At 37.6% G+C, this 17,497-nt stretch overlaps 1 protein-coding gene across 2 annotated transcripts in view; it reads right to left on the reverse strand.

Annotated features, from left to right (window-relative positions):
- LOC137256530 (WAS/WASL-interacting protein family member 1-like) overlaps positions 1–17,497 on the reverse strand; it is a 46,305-nt gene that overhangs the window by 23,429 nt on the left and 5,379 nt on the right. For both annotated transcript variants that reach the window (XM_067794374.1, XM_067794373.1), the window contains exon 2: positions 7,727–7,936. In XM_067794374.1, the coding sequence (XP_067650475.1) occupies positions 7,727–7,904 (178 nt within the window). In that variant the 5' untranslated portion in view covers positions 7,905–7,936. The remainder of the gene's footprint in view (positions 1–7,726; positions 7,937–17,497) is intronic.

Raw genomic sequence — 17,497 nt, forward strand, 5'->3', positions numbered from 1 at the left:
TCTCAGTAAACAACGCGGGTAGTATTTTCATCACTTCAAGAAGCTGGCATCCTGGCACATCCGATGAAGATTGGTCTCGTATGTAATTTGCTTTCTGTTTCTCTATTGTACTTTTACAGTTCAGATTCAGAATTGTTTAGGACAACTAATGTTGAATTTTTGCTTAGACGTATTTTCATATTTGAATCCTCACCACTCCAGCATATGAGGTCAGATGCTGTAAAGAAAGCACATGCTGTAAGCACATGTTTACGTAAAGGAGTTACGATCATAACTATAAAATAAAGTTCACTTTGTGAAAAGGTGCAAGGGCCTGTTACACAAAGCCATTTTAGTGTTAACACTGTTACTCAGTTAAAGCTAAAGTATGGGATGTACCTTAAGGTCCACATATATATATATTTATCAGAGAAAAAGATCTTGAAGACCACAGCCACCAAAAGGACCTACAAGACTCCATAGTTGACCTTACTTTTGCATATAGCAATGTCCAAGACACTCTCTCCACTGGACCAGACAAAGATTGTCTTGTAGGTAAATAATGTTTTTTTCACAAGCTCGTTTCTTACATTACTTGTGTCAAATTGACAACAGCCCATAATTGATATTATATGTGTTGTTTAACATTTTCACTCCACAATATAATAGTGGTCAATATAGGATCAGACAATCCAGTGATTGATATCATGAGCATCAACTGATCATGATCATTGGCACATCATCCATGCAACCATCAGATCCTGTTTCGCACCTCTTAGAAAAACTGACTGCTTTTAACCAAGACTTTTCACAGGTGAGCAATATTCTAGCTACATCATCACATTATGCAACTAATAACTTGGGCTTAGCCACAAAAGCCAGCAATGAATATTATGATCAAATCCCACCAAACAAGGACCTGATGACCACAGTAAATTAAGTCAGAGAGTCGGACTTGGCTGTCTGGCATCTCTCACAATCAATAAAGTGCACAAGGCCTTGTCATAATAGTCTAGTGTTTACACCTGATGACGTTAAAGATAAGCCAGTAAACATTCCTTGAACCACGTGGGCTTATCTCAAGCTTACGATGACAGAAGTAACATAAACCATTTTAAACATTTTCCTCCTAGTGAATGACGAGTCACTGCTCATGTTGGCTGAGATTATTGTTGTAAGTGGATCTGAGGTTAAAATACAAGTACTTTTGTACCCATGAAACATGACATAGTAATTTACAAGGAAAGCAGAGATGTCTTTCTGTTAAACATTTCACTTTCTGGCAACATTGTCAATTACTGACATTGTGATTAACTGTGGATACTAATAATATTGATACTGTGATGAGAAACTTCAAATATTAAATAATTTTCGATCAGATTTCTTGACTTATATAATCACTATGGATGGTTTAACGAAAACAGGTAAAGTTTCAATATTTGAATTATGTTCAGGTCCTGGTTTCATTAACATAAGCCTAAATATGTCATCCCTTAGCAGTGACTTAAACTAGGTTTATTTCTTTCTGACCTTTTTTAATCATTTTTGGTAGTTACTTCTCAACCATTTGACAATAATTGATCAATATTTCAGTAAACAATTATTGATCTCTATAATTTATATAGATAACAAGTCAAAATAAGGATATAATGCACATTGAAACCCTGTTTGACAGTTCATATCTAACTGGGTCAGTTCAGGTGATTATCACATTTTTTAATTTCCTTTCATTCAATGCCACAGAATATCAAATGAGAGAAATAAGAGCAAGTATGGCTTTATGCCACTTTTAGCAATATTCCTGAAATATCATAGCAGAGAAATAACAGAAATTGGCTTCATACACTGTACCCATGTGGGGGTTCAAACATGGGTCAGTGGCATGACGAGCAACCATTGTAACCACTAGTCTACCTTATTGCCGACTGTCTGGTCCAGACTCGATTATTTACAGACCGCCGCCATATAGCTGGAATATTGCGGCCTAAAACTAAACTCACTCACTCACTCACTTTATTGCCCCCAGAAATATGCACCCAGTAGACACAGAAGTATTGGAGGACATCCCCAAAACATCTCAGTGTCCATATTCCCAGAATAATATTTCACTGTTGATTTGTGCCAGATATCATCTTTAGAACCACAAAGGTACCTTCATTAATATTTTTATATTAGCTTTATCAAACCTTTAGTCCATCAAACACTACACTTCTCTTCTTTACAAGACAATAGTATTTCCTAGACCCATGTGATTAACTAATGACAACTAAATCTCCCATAGTTCGGAAACCATGTAAACATTTCTCCCTTCAAATTGTGGTATGGTGGCTTAATGTTTAGAGCACCTGCTTGTCAAGTGAGTGAGTGAGTGAGTGAGTTTAGTTTTACGCCGCACTCAGCAATATTACAGCTATATGGCGGCGGTCTGTAAATAATCGAGTCTGGACCAGACAATCCAGTGATCAACAACATGAGCATCGATCTGCGCAATTGGGAACCGATGACACGCGTCAACCAAGTAAGCGAGCCTGACCACCCGATCCCGTTAGTCGCCTCTTACGACAAGCTGAGTCGCCTTTTATGGCAAGCATGGGTTGCTGAAGGCCTATTCTACCCCGGGACCTTCACGGGTCCTGCTTGTCAAGCTAAGGACTAGTTCAATTATGAGTTCATTGTGTGACCCCATTCCTGTCCTCTATAATGGTATTGTTGAAATATCACAAGATGTGACGCACAGCCACACTCACTCACTCTGGCACTTGTACGTGAAGACCTGGGAGATAAGATTATCATCATGATTGTACCGCTCGTTATCCTGTACTGTAAATACCAGTATGTGCTCTGTAGTGAACACATGCCTGCCCTATCTGGCAACCAGGAAGTGGTCGATCTACACAGCTTTCCTCTGACCTCCTTCAGCAGTGTCAGGTCATGGTGTAATGGCTGGGAAGTTACTACAGTGAGTATGTGTGTGTGTGTGTGCGTGCGCGCGCGTTAATGAGTGTGAGAGAGAGAGAGAGAGAGAGTGTATGTTTGTGAGAGTTTGTTAAGGAGTGTCTGTATGAGTATGTGTGAGTTCATTAGTATGTGAGTGTGAAAGAGCGTGTTAATCTGTCTGTGTGTGAGAGAGTGTGTGTGTATGAGTTAATTAGTGAGAGATAAAGAGAGTGTGTGTGTGTGTGTGTGTGAGAGAGAGAGAGAGAGAGAGAGAGATTACTGCAAAGTAAGTTTAAAAGGTTAAGAAGCATACCTAAAATAACTTTAGTTTGCGTAAAAACAAGATTTTCATAAGTTTACAAACTATTATCCTTTTCGCAATGACTACGGCAAATGCTATTAAGGTCAAGTCAAATCCCAGTTTGCAGCTGGAATTGTGCCCTGGTAGGCATTACACAACAAACAAAACAAGATATGGTTAACCATATTGTCACGCAGTAGAGATGGAGTTATCTCCCTTCGATTAGCTGTCTTATTTTCCTCTTAAATCACAAATGGAATGGAGGTCTGCCACAGAACTAAGTAACTATTTAGTGGTTTTGGAAATAATGCTAAAGTTTAAAATACTACTTAAATGCATATCACTTGCATGATAGCGACCCTACTCTTTCAACTGTAGACTGTCCGCATGATAGTTACTAACACTACCAGCATTTTGATTATCTTTTAACTAGCTACTGTATGGTATCATGGTAAAGTTTAGCTTTGAATGCTTACAGATATTGCTAAAAGACAATGTATGCAAAACATATAATTGGCTTCTAAACAACTTAAATTTAACATCAGAAATTTAAACAAACATGAAAGTTCACTTCTTTAATTCTTAGCAACATTCCAAATAACAGGTTTTGGGTTTCAAGAGGCTTTTTTTTCTTTTTCCTTCTTCTTCTTTCATTATCTGGAACAGTACTCGGCAATATGACTGCAGTTTGTAAACAGTCATATCTTGCCCACAATCCAGTGTTTCATCATCATCATCATCATCATCATCATCATCATCATCATGAACAATAGGTCATATCCATAATGTTTGGAACAGCAAGCCAACATTCTCTCTAACTGGTAACATGGTTTTTGAGACTGGCTACACTAATATCCTTTACTTAACAAAAGGAGACTTTAAGTGACTGATATGACATGTACAAGTAAATAAAAAAAAATGCACTGTTTTCAAAGAAAAACAGTATTTCTTAATGCCAATATGATGTTATGATGTAATATTACACTACAGATACCACACAGCTTCCTACCATTACACATGTATGTTATTTCCCGTTAGTTTCACACTCATATTCCATAACTCAAGCTTCTCTTTGGTTAAGCTTTACGTTAATGTTACTAAACACTTAGAGAATACAAACTCTGAAATATTTTATAGTTTAATGACAGCAAAGTAGTAATTTATGGCTATCATATAATAATATTTGGAAACGTATCATTAAAGCCACAGCAAAGGTAGCTATTGCTATCAATAAACTGATTTTCAGTAGGCTTTACTTTTCCTCAAAAACTGACATTATGTTCCTTGGCAAAGCATAAAGCATAGATACTTAATTGAGCCTTAAACTGTTTAAAAACCTACTGCCAGACACTAGGCTGTTACTGTCATACAGACCCTGAAGCAAATATACTGGACAAAATAAGCTAGGGAGTTTGGTATTTTAAGACTGATATTTTATCAGTGTGTCGATGAATTAATAGATCATTATTCATTACGTTGAAATTTGCATTTATCCCTAACTATTTTTGATCAGTATATATCCAAGAAAGCCCATAAAAGTCAAGAAAATTTGAAAGTCTCAGGGGTAGTTTTAATTATATTTTAGTTTTTTCACTACGATTTTTTTTTCTGTCAAACATGTTCATTTCAACTAGACTAAGTTGTCAGTCTACAGATTACATGATAAATTGTGCAATTCTAAATTTTGAACTGAGAAACAAGAAACATCACTGCATGAACTGAAGTTCATAAACAAACCAAGATGCTGGTGACAACAACTGATCATGGACTAAGTTCAAGATCCGCATGATTACCTTGTGTACCCCTCTGAGAAAGTGAAATCCCAAATATGACATATGTTGTATTTGACCACTTTCTAAATGGCATCGTGTAATCATAGCTTTCGGCCATGGGAACCATGCCAATTCACACTTATCAAAGGGGTACACAAAGTACGCAGTCTAAACTACCAGTTGTCCGACTTTCATTTTGTGGAAGTCGCGGTGGTTGAGCGGGCTAGGCGGCTGACTCTTTGTGCTGGCGATTAGGTGCCTGACTCTGAGGGTGCGGGTTCGAATCCCGGATGGGACTCAACCACAAAAGTACTAGAATTTGTACTTCACTGAAAAAGTGAAATCCCAAATATGACATATGCTGTAAGATCTGCATGTTGTTGAATCAAGCATAGGAATGAGCATGAACACAAGGGAGGTAACTATCTTAGCAAACTAGCATTTTCAATTACACAAACACATTGAAGGTGTTTGGAAAGTGAATAATATTAAACACATGATAAAAATGGCTATTTGAAATATTTGATGTAATTAATTTAGAAGGTTTGTAAGATTATTGTCAGTAACAGCAGAGACGGAAGAAGATGAAAAACTGCCTCGTTTGAAGTCATTCCCAAATGACTACATAGATTATAGAAATGAAAACAAGCTGAAGCAGTTTTATTCTCTTTTAATAATTGACAAGAAACTTGAAGCCCAGTTCAAAATTGTTTTATATGTAGCAGGGGCAGAAAACTTTAAATCAAACTGAACGAATGTGGTACTTCCTGTGTTTGCACTGTGCATTTATCAAAGAAAGTCATTTAATGAACGATTGATAGTCGATAATATCGGCAGTTTTTGTTTCTACCACTGACTTATTGATATCAGAGACTCAACAGTTGCAATGCACTGATAGCTTGATGCAATGTTACATACATTAAAAAGTCATAAACCTCCGGTACAAAAAATACAGCCATATACTCAATCATGGGCAGACAAATGATTTAAAACTAATGGGCAAGTGTTGAGCTTTACGCCCTACTTAGAAATGTTCCAACTATATGTCAGTGCTTGGTAAATGACTGAATGTGGACCAGAAAATCCAGTGATTAACAGCATGAGCATCAATCTGTGCAATTGACATGTGACAACCAAGTCAGCAAGCCTGACCACCCGATCCCCTTAGTTGCCTTTTGCAACAAGCATGGTCGCCTTTTATGACAAGCATGGGTTGATGAAGGCGTAAGCCATAACAGATTTTTAGTCTAAAACTAATGGGTGGATAAAGATTCTTTTAACTTTTTTAAAAACCAGTGACCCAGAGGCATTTCCTGCCATGACACAGAGTTGCCAGAGACTCTGAGGTCATAGATGAAGCCTAAGTTTATCAAAGAAAATATCAGCTCATAAATCATTATTACTACTACATGTCATACATCATTCGAAAGGTATAATCCTACTGTGACAGAGTAAGTGACAGAGTTGATAAAAGAATCATATGTTAGTTAGGTTCCGAAAATGATATGTCATTTAGATGCGACTACTGCCTGGCACTGACGTCTTGCACGGCCTGTGGTGTTGAATGGGTTAAGCAACATCAGCAATTGTGCTGCTATCTGAAGACAGATATGGAAACAAATCCAATGTGCTGCTGGAGCGATGAAGGTTTCAGTCTGATGATGAAGAAAGGGAGGAGGGTGATGAGAATGATTAGGTCGATAATGATTATGGCAATGACAATAAACTCTAGGACCAAGAATTTCGAAGTGACTAATACTGATGTCCAAAAAATGATCACAATCACAAAATTTGATACAAAACAAAGAAGAACCAAAGACAACCGACACCTAAACTAGTACAGAATTCCGACAAATGTACGACTAGGAAGTGATGCAGGTCTAGATGCCGTCTTCCACTGTGCTAACTCAGAAAGCTGTGTTTATAATCAGGGAAAGTTTTGTGTGCAACAACTCACCCACACTTTGATTTGATTTAAGAGATGGGACCCTCGAATTCAATCATTTTCAATTGGATTTTTCATACAAGTAAATAAATCAGATATCATTTAACTCTCCAAGTCAGCATTTTTAGCGTGAAATCTATCATTAATTTGACGATGTCTACTAACAGGGATGAGAATGGAAATTTTCATTTACAGCTGAAAACTAGTCGGGGGTCTGGGATTTTGGCATTTTACACACTAAATATGGCTTCTAAAATCAATATTAACACTGTATATATATTTAGACGTTTCAGAAAAATGACCCTGGGGATGTAAAAAAACGCGGATTTCCGCGGTTCCGCGGAAATTTCTCATCCCTGTACTAACAACAATTCTCACTGGATAATTAACTTCCAGAGCTCAAAAGTGCTCAAGTTGGGAATCAAAACAATGTTCTGACTACATGGAAATAATACAAATACGTATTCAAATATTGAATCAAAATAGTGATAATGGTTATGGAAAATCGAAACTAAGGCGTAAGAGTCGATTTTCAATGAAACCAACTGAATCATTGCATCCCTATTCAGAACCAATGATCACAGAATTCCAGCAAACCTGAAGGACACAGATCAGATCTTTTTCTAAAACTAGGAGTGAATTCGGATATCCAAAAAATAATCTTAAGATCTATCTAATGGCCTGAACAGAGAATTTGAAAACTAGAAGATAATCTTAACATCCTGGCATATCTAAGGGCCTTAACTCTGCCCAGCAAATTCAAACACGAGAAGATACGATATAATAACTCACCACCAACGTGCGGTGCGCTTCTATCATTGGTCTGTACTTTCTTCAGCCTGGTTCCGCCTTGGATCTGTCCCAGCAGAGCCCCACGTCCGGCTCCTCCTCCCCCACCCTTTCCAAACTTAGCAGCAGGAGGGGGAGGGGGTGCAGCAGGGGCAGGAGGGGGAGGGGGTGGGGGCGGCATCCTGCCCCGGCTTTACTGTCTGGATCCTAACGCTGAAGCACAAGAAGGAAACATTATCAGAATGGAATCCAAGAGCATTGACAAATCAGAGTGGTATAACAGGGCTTGGACAATACACCATGTCAGAGATATGATAAATATCACGATATTTTACAGTAGCTATACCACGTTATTTTCATATCGCAGATAACTCAATACAAATAACATTGTCTGATAGCTGACATTCTACTCATTTCAGATCACTTTTCCTTTTGAAAATCAAACCATAAATAAATATTTTAGAGGCAATTAAAGTGTCGAAATTCCGGGTTCGGGTTTAGATCAAGTTTGTTCATAATTACTGGGAAATTGCGGACCACTTTTTTCATTGAAAATATCTTAATATTTCGAGTGTTCGAGTTTACGCAGAAACATGCATTTTTCATGCAAAAAAAATAATAAAACCACGCAAAAAATATTTTGCGCAAATTTTGGAGGCATAGTTTCTGATCTACATAATTTCAAAAAGTACCTTAAAACCGCAACATGTAGACAAACAATAATTTTTAACATGATTCAGGACTGTACTGAAAATTTCACATGCAAAAGATTTAGACTACACATTTATAATTTTATTTCTGCGCGTATTAGTACAAAACCTACGCAATCACTGATTTAACCTGCCATACAATACATATCACCCTATATACACCTTGAAAGAATGACACAGTATTAAGATTCAAAATAATTTACTTCAAGGTATTTGTATATAACAATAACCACTGCTACAAACAAGTAACCCTATCATGCTTGCATTTTTTCCCCGTAAGTACTATAACATGTCTAAGATAATATTTTGCATCAATACTCTAGTCGACAACACGATAGCTGTATGTATGATAGCCAAATGTATCACAATGTGGCGATGCATCTGTGAATCATCCAAGCCCCAGCGGCATACGGGTTATATCATTGGCTATTATCTTGTTTATCAACACGATCACTGGATCACAGTAGCTTATACCACACTGGATATAAGCAGATGATGAAATCTGTGAAGCTATAATTGCTTTCCTTTCGTCCAATTGAATCTCAGTATGCATGTACAAGGTCATTACGAAGAATATCCATTTGCCAAAACAAGACACCCAATGCACCCTAACAGTATCATAAGAAGCAGTAAACAGTTGCATGCAATAATCACACACACACACACCCCTTATAAATAAACTAAATTCATCTACCTGTGACCAAATATAGATCTTCACTGTCAAATACCGAACACTCATCATATCAATAATCTAGCTCAAGATGCATGCAAACTATCATCTGCAGGAACTTCGAAGAGATCTTCAAGGAGTCTCACAAGATTCACCACCATCAGTCTACATCCTGTGTGCAACACTCACATCCTCATCAGGAAATGTTCAGAATTGTGTGATTGTAATAAATATTCAGTCGCACCAGGAAATTCAGTCTCACCACATTAAAGACGCTCTGTTTCAGCCAGTTTAATTTTCATGAGTGTCGTTGGATTCATATTGTAAGTGACCCGCATATTGTTACATTTGAGAGTTAATGAGTGAATGAGAGCAAGCAAGATTCAGTCTACAAGCCCTGAACGTTTGAACTGATTCAGTTTTCAGATTAGTAGCTAAAAGTCAAAAGACAATAAAAGATGATTAGCACTGAGTAAATATTCCATTACGTGGTCAGATGACTGCCTATCATGAAAACTGGGCTGGTTGAAAGATCGATAGCTGGAAACGTCAGAGGAAAAATTGAAATCACTTGAACAACATTTCAGAAGGATTCATTTAGCTTTATTATTATAAGGAACGCTTAAAATGATGCTAGTTTGGACAATGACATTTCAACATAATCCATTAGCAATGAGCATGGGCCTGTACCAGACTAGGCTGAGTTGGGATGGGCAAATGAGTTGAGCTTTATGCTGATCTATACAGCAATGATATTATGCTATCTACGCTGCATGTTTCTGCCTACTTCCTCATGTATGATATCAAAGTGTCCAGTACCTGACAATACTATCTGATATCCGTAAGCACTTTATAAATAGCAATTTTCATCATTCAAAGACAACCCAGGCAAAGTGGCAATATGGGGCTCAGCATACACTGTTTAGGAGTCAGGAAAAGTGTTGGTATTCACCAGATTGTGTATATTACACAACAGACTATCAGTGTCATGAATCCACTACTCCACAGTCTGAATAGCTATTTGTCAGTAGGGTGTTTTTAATCACAAAATACCATGTGATAGATCACATCTTATGTCCGACACTATACTACATGAGAACTACTACGCAGGTCTTCCAGAGAGGAAACTTTCTTTGATGCTGAATAACCCTATTTACCTTCTTGACGTGTCAGCATAAATATTAGAATAATACAATACAATACAATACAATACAATACAATACAATACAATACAGAAGAATACAATCCATAGGATAACTAGTAACAGTCCACAGGATAACATCTCAGGGTTGCAGATAATTTTTTAACACCAGCAGTATGTACTCCTTACTTAGGAGTACAGGAAATACTTATGAGTATATTTAGAGTACTGAATGGATATGAGTAATTAAGAGCTGACGATGTGTCAACCAAGTCACTGAGCCTGACATTAGTTGCCTCTTACGACAAGCATGGGTTACTGAGGGCCAATATTGTAATCTGAACCTTCACAGGTTAAAGTCAGTTTAAAGGAATAAAATGAATTAGTCTGTATGCACGTTACATACTCTACTGATGAAAACAACTGAAAACAGTTCCTAGCACAGCTAATAACAGTCCGTCAACAACTGGTAATAACAATCCATGTGGTAACTCCTAATAACAGTCAACATGAAAACAAAGTTCTTACAACTGTCCAGGTAACAGTTAATGACTAGATATAACATCTTCTAAGATGCTTAGAACTTCGTCAAAAGAACAGCATGTCAGTTATCCAGTGCAAGGATTCTTAATTTAGGTCACAGACAACGTCGTTTGTTTTCTGTCATAGATTAACTGAAATTAGGTTTAGAAGTTATTAAATACGGCATCTTAGAAAAGAAATACAGTTCGTTCTACCACCATGTATGGTGGTAGAACAAACTGTATTTCTTAAATAACACCAAACAATATATTTGATAACGATAAACTATGCTGAAAATGATTCTTGGAACAATTTCCCATTGAACGTATTTTGTCACTGACTCCTTCCACAATTTTGACCCTTTCAATACTCATATACTAGCTGACTTTCAGTTTGACCTGTCTGTACACTGACTGTCCTAGTGTACATAATCTCGAAGCAAAACAGTGATCACAACAAGTATAAACTTCAGGCAACAATAAACTATTCTGAGGCATCAGTAGTGGATTATGTTACTGTATATTAATAACAGATATACGTTTGTAATATACATTGAGATAATTTGCAAAACACAATTTCTTCACATCTCATAAATCTCCTAATTCCACACACACCCATTCAGTGAACAAATGTGCAGACAACTGACACGACTGATTGAGCTAATGAGAAATAAGATAAGGATTACTGACCACCTAATGGTCATTCCACAGTACATTGCTAATCATAGTCGGAGACACCTTGGCAAGGGTATGTAACTCTACCTCCAGATATAATGCACGCTGTTTACATGGTAACCAGACAGGTGAGTTGTGACTGTCTGTAGATACATAAAAACATGCTATGTCTTGATAAATTAGCATGTTAATGTAATTACAGATTGCGCAGTACGCCAAGTCTTGCTTATGAAAAATTAGAGTGAGTGAGTTTAATTTTATGCTGCATTCGGGAACATTCCTGCTTAGGGGCATAGGTCTGTAAATAATCAGACAATCCAGTGATCAGCAGGAAAAGCAAAGATCTGTGCAACTGGGAACCGATGACATGTGACAACCAAGACAGCGAGCCTGACCACCCGATCCCCTTAGACGCCTCTTACAATTGCCTTTTGTGGCAAGCAATGCTGAAGGCCTTTTCTACCCTGAAAATTTAATAGGTCATGAAACATCAGATAAGTATTACTGTTGTTAGTAAGTGCGGTTTTAAACCACTTTTAGCAACATTCCTGCAACACCAGCAGAAATGGGCTTAACACACTGTATCCATGTGGGAATTGAACCTGGGTCTTTGGCATGACGAGTGAATGCTTAAATCACTAGGCTACCAAACCACTCCATATTGCTGTTTATGCAGTATAAGTCTTGCTTATTATCAATTTGACGTACATTACTGACATCAGTTCATGCAGTACGTCTCACACATGCATCAGTGAGTCAGTGAGTCAGTGAGTGAAAGAGTGAGTGGGTTTAGTTTTTCGCAACACTCAGCAATATTCAAGCTATATGGTGGCGATCTATAAATAATCGAGTCTGCACCAAACGATACAGTGATCATCAACATGAGCATCGATCTGCGCAACTGGAAACCAATGACGCGTCAACCAAGTCAGTGAGTCTGACCACCCGATCCTGTTAATTGCGACAAGCATAGTTGTCTTTTATGGCAAGCATGGGTCGCTGAAGGCCTATTCTACCCCAGGACCACAAATGCATCAGCATCTAACAGATACCATACAGGAGTCACCTGGCGACATCAGCAGCAGCATCACGAAATATGTCAACTAAAGAGTAGAGACTTGGCTTCAGGGTCTACATTGATAACCAACAAAAATCCATCAATACTCAATAGCCCATATGAATACAAACATGTCCTTCTGAATACACACTCAAAGGATCAAAACATTACCAAGAGCCACGGAAAAATTTTCAAACTTGAGTAGATAGCAAATGTTATCAGGTTTCTCATGAGGAAGAAAGCTTTGTGGTCATTTGATAACCACAATTTTAAGTCATACACAAATGCAAAGTCACACAGTACACACAAACATAGAGAACAGACACAAAAACAGGTTGTATTGTTTCCTGACCAGTGCACAACATTCACTGCACTTTTCATTAAGATTAGTTATGGGCTTGTGTTATTTCACTCATCCTATAGAAGTCATAACCATAGTCTACAGTCACTAAAGGAGGCGGTGGGACAGCCGAGTGAGTGAGTGAGTGAGTGAGTGAGTGAGTGAGTGAGTGAGTGAGTGAGTGAGTGAGTGAGTGAGTGAGTGAGTGAGTGAGTGAGTGAGTGAGTCCACACAGGTATGTGAGGGGCCCATCTTCTGGTGGCCCCTGTTGTTGTCATATTGCTGGAATGATGCTAAAAATGGTGTTAAGACTACTGTCATTCAGGAGCAAAAGTAATTCCCTAATTCGTGTACACTACACAACACTATTTCACTACTTTATTGAATCGTAAAGTTACCTGCAAGAACACATAGACATAATAATTGTCTTAGTCTTGCCTCTACAATAGAGAAGGCAGGAATCAAAATGAAAAAAAAAAAAAATAATAATACAAAAATGAAAAAACAAATAATACAATTTATAAAATAAAACAAAGCAATGATAACAATCTCTGGCTTAGCCTACCATAAGAAAGCATGAACATTTTAAAAAGTCAAAGATCAAATGACTCTTAAACATTTGATTCTGTCATACTGATATATCAAATGAGATGCTGGGTAATATCTACAGTCACATCAACAATGTCATAAGTAAAACAAGTAATACATACAGAAAACAGTTTTGAACAAAAAATCTACCATCAAAGGACAGTAAAGGACCTGAATGAATGAATGAATGAATGAACAAATGAATGAATGAATAAAAACAGACCTGCACAAAAGCTTCAGATGTTAACTATCTTAATGCCATCATTTGTCTCAGAACCAGACAGGACTATTATTCCATAACAAGCAAATGGAGACACACCAAACAAAGGTAGATGGTAACTGTCAGCAGATGGGGTAAGCAAAGCTGTATTCCCTGTCATTCATGGTTAACCTTAAAAAACATAAAACCCAACAAAATGAATGCCAAGAAATATCAGTTCAATTACATTTCTTAGGAGTCAAACATGTAAACCCAATATGACTCACAGTTTGACATTAAAATGTCATCCTTGAACAAAAGTTGTGCAAAGAGGAGAAATAGCATCAGCCGACAGACACATCTGGATTGTGGAAGTTTTCTTGCCATCCATCCTCAACTTCTCAAAAAACACTCACATGATTCCCAAGACATTATGTCTGAGTTCACCAAAAACAGCTGTTTCCTATTCACATGACTCGGGTCAAGGTTCATATGCATAAAATTGACATGCAGTCAACATCACAAGGATGCGCTATGGCCACAGCTATACTATTCACCTTAAACTTTTCAAGAAGACTTTATACTGTTTACCTGAAACTTATTATAATAGCAAGATCAACTTTATGAAAATGTTTTCAATCATAAATTAGGTGTAGAAAGTCAGAACTGAAATACAGGAAGGACCTCATCAGGGTCAAAGGTCAGAGGTCATGTGAGGCGAAGTGCAATGATTACATCTGGTGAATAAACCCCACCTCTGCCAGCACAGATCAGATTTCGCAGAAGACCCTAACCAGCTGCTGTAGGCAGATTAGCTTGCCCCACTGACAGACTGCTGAGACACAACAGGGGCCTGATTATAGAGACCATGTTTGTTTACTTTGGTGGGGCTAGACACAGACATACCTGGCTTGTAATTGCGCTAATAGTCTTACACTATTCATGCTCATAATTGGTGATCTTTTTGTTTTATCATCATATGTATAATTACTGGATCAGACCTGTAAGTGACACTACAGATGTAAACAGTCTGCTCAGTTTCATTATTAAATCTATATTATATATATATTGATAACTGATGGATTTGTTTTTAAATCCATTACTGGGGTTTCAAAGTTTAAATAGAACTAATCTATATCATTAAATATGAGTGAGTGAGTTTAGTTTTACGCTGCTCTACACAATATCCCAGCTATATGGCAGCAGTCTGTAAATAATCGAGTCTGGACAACAGAAATATTTGTCAATGAATGTCAATTACTAAACTATCTCGAGTCACACATACTATTGAATGATGCATCGATACTTTTTCGCTTCTACCATCGATTAATTGTTATATTAGACTCTACAACTGCAATCCACTGACAGTTCAATGCATTGCCACAGCCCTAATACAAGGCTAGAACAACTCGTGAAGTTATATAAAAGCTGATGCTCATGATGTTGATCACGTGATTGGATCATTAAAGATGGTCACCATATAGCTGTGTGTGGAGTTGAAACACACGAATCTAAATTAAGTTTAAAATGATTTGACAAGTCTTGCATGCTTCAGCTATAAGCCTTGTTTGGGGATCCATTGGGATTTCCATCTTTTTCTGTCAATACATATAAGATGATTTTGTTTGAGTGAGTGAGTGAGTGAGTGAGTGAGTGAGTGAGTGAGTGAGTGAGTGAGTGAGTGAGTGAGTGAGTGAGTGAGTGAGTGAGTGAGTGAGTGAGTGGGTGAGCGAGCTTCACACCTTGTACTTATGTGGAAAATGGAAGCTAGACCTTCAGCAAGATGAACAACACTTTAATCACAGGACTACTCACTACCGACAGGTTGAAAAATACACAGCCCGACCCCTAGGTCAAGTGGAATCTTACAGTTGGTCAAGTACATATCCTTATTACACCGTGGTACAGTAGTGTCAACTGAAATGTTTTGAGATGCATATATTGAGTTTGAAATAAATATGCAATTGCAATTGCTACAATCTAATGTCTGCTATTACCGTTGTTATTTATTTCCTAGCATATTCTTACAGTGACTTGCACTGTATTTTTCAATCACCATTTGCAATACTTAGATCTACAAACTAATTACCAGAAAACTGCACAGCATTTATTGGCTGTTCTGTTGTTTATTAACTGTGAAAGGTTATTTACAAAAAACAAAAAAATAAACAAATTGTTAATTAATAAATCATGGTGAAGTGAAATCAATATTGGTCCAGTGGATTCTGAAAGTTCACTGGACCTGTGTCAAGTGGGGTATGGGTACAATTTTCACCCCCTGCCACCCCTTCCAGAACTAAAAGTTACCCGAAGACATTCATATCCCTAACAACAGGGTACTGGACTTCAGTGTCAACAGTGTTGGTCGGACAGATAGGAGTTTAATATAGGTCACTGTCCTCTTTTCAACCTTAGTCTTAGTAAATGCCCGATCCTATGTTCCACCTGCAAAGAATTTCTTAAATAAATATAGCTAACAGTCACCTTTACACATTGCATAGTCTCTGAGCAAGTTTAAGATAGTCCTCAATTGAAATATGCCTTCACATGCCAATGCAAGTACGTAAATGAATTGCAAGTACATAGTAAAGTGAGCAGCTTTAATACGCATGATCAAACAGCACAAGGTATCTAAAGCTGGGGCGGAACTAAGAAAATATTGCCTGAAACAATTACATGGCTTTTGGCAGAGCTTCAGTGTGAACTGAATATCACCAGGCCATGAGACACACTGTGAGTGAACATCTACTGGCCAGGTATTAGCAACACGCTGTGTAGCATTGTATGCTTATGAGCACTGGGGTGGTGGTAGGGTGCCCCTTGATATCTGAAGCACTCCTTGTATATATATAACCCCAAGAATCATGAACTGGGCAGGGAATTACCTTCAGTCCTGTATTTTAGGGTCCCTGCCACTCATACTCTTAATCCTCAGGGTCCTGATCTACAAATTGGGGGTCACAGACACTAAGATATTATTATTAATACCATGTTATACTATTGTTGCAATTCAGTTACTGTCTTTGTATTGTGTATTATGATCATCACAGTAATTAAACTGTAAATGATCTCAGAACCCGGCTAGTAGCAAACTTGGGGATAGGTTCTTGATACTTGATTTAAAAAAATGTACCTGGTGTTTTCTGCGTTGTGCCCATTGTCAATTTTTGTGCATATAGAATGCTGGAATTTGCATCCTGTAAATCCATGCTGGCACTCTTTCTAACATGCTCTGAAGTTTAAAATGAGCAAAGCCTGCGTTAAATATCAGAGCAAATTCAAAACAGGAATTAAGACTTTCCAAATTCATGCTGTTAACAGTGTTATAGTTTTAACTAATGCAGAAGTCTTGTCAAGGCCAGTTGTATTTCACTGATACTTTCACCACAGGCAAATTGTTGTGCAAATGTGTTGCACAGCATAGAATATGACATGTCCTCTTATACGCAAGAGAAATGAACGAACAAAGATTTGCAACGTACTTCCCTCGCTTCAGTTAAAAAAACATTATTCATGTCAAAATAAAATATCGCCACCATCAAAGGTACACACCCATTTCCTCGGTTGTGCTCTCAGATTTCCTATCCCATGTTTAATAATTACTTATATGAAATACGTTTCATTCAACATTTTAAGCGCAACTCATGCTATTCAGATCACTCTTCGCCTTCATATTTCATATGAGTACTTGTTCAACATGGGGCTGGAAATATGAGAGCACAACCTAGTGAAGAAATTGGTGTATACCTTTGATGGTGGCGATGTTTTATTTAGACATGAAAAGTATTTTTCGAACCAACGTGAGAGAAGTATGTTGCCAACCTTTGCTAATTTGCATGTAAGAAAACTGGTCATATTCTCTATGCTGCCAGA

Source organism: Haliotis asinina, chromosome 11, assembly GCF_037392515.1.
Source record: "Haliotis asinina isolate JCU_RB_2024 chromosome 11, JCU_Hal_asi_v2, whole genome shotgun sequence".
Lineage (NCBI taxonomy): Eukaryota > Metazoa > Mollusca > Gastropoda > Lepetellida > Haliotidae > Haliotis > Haliotis asinina.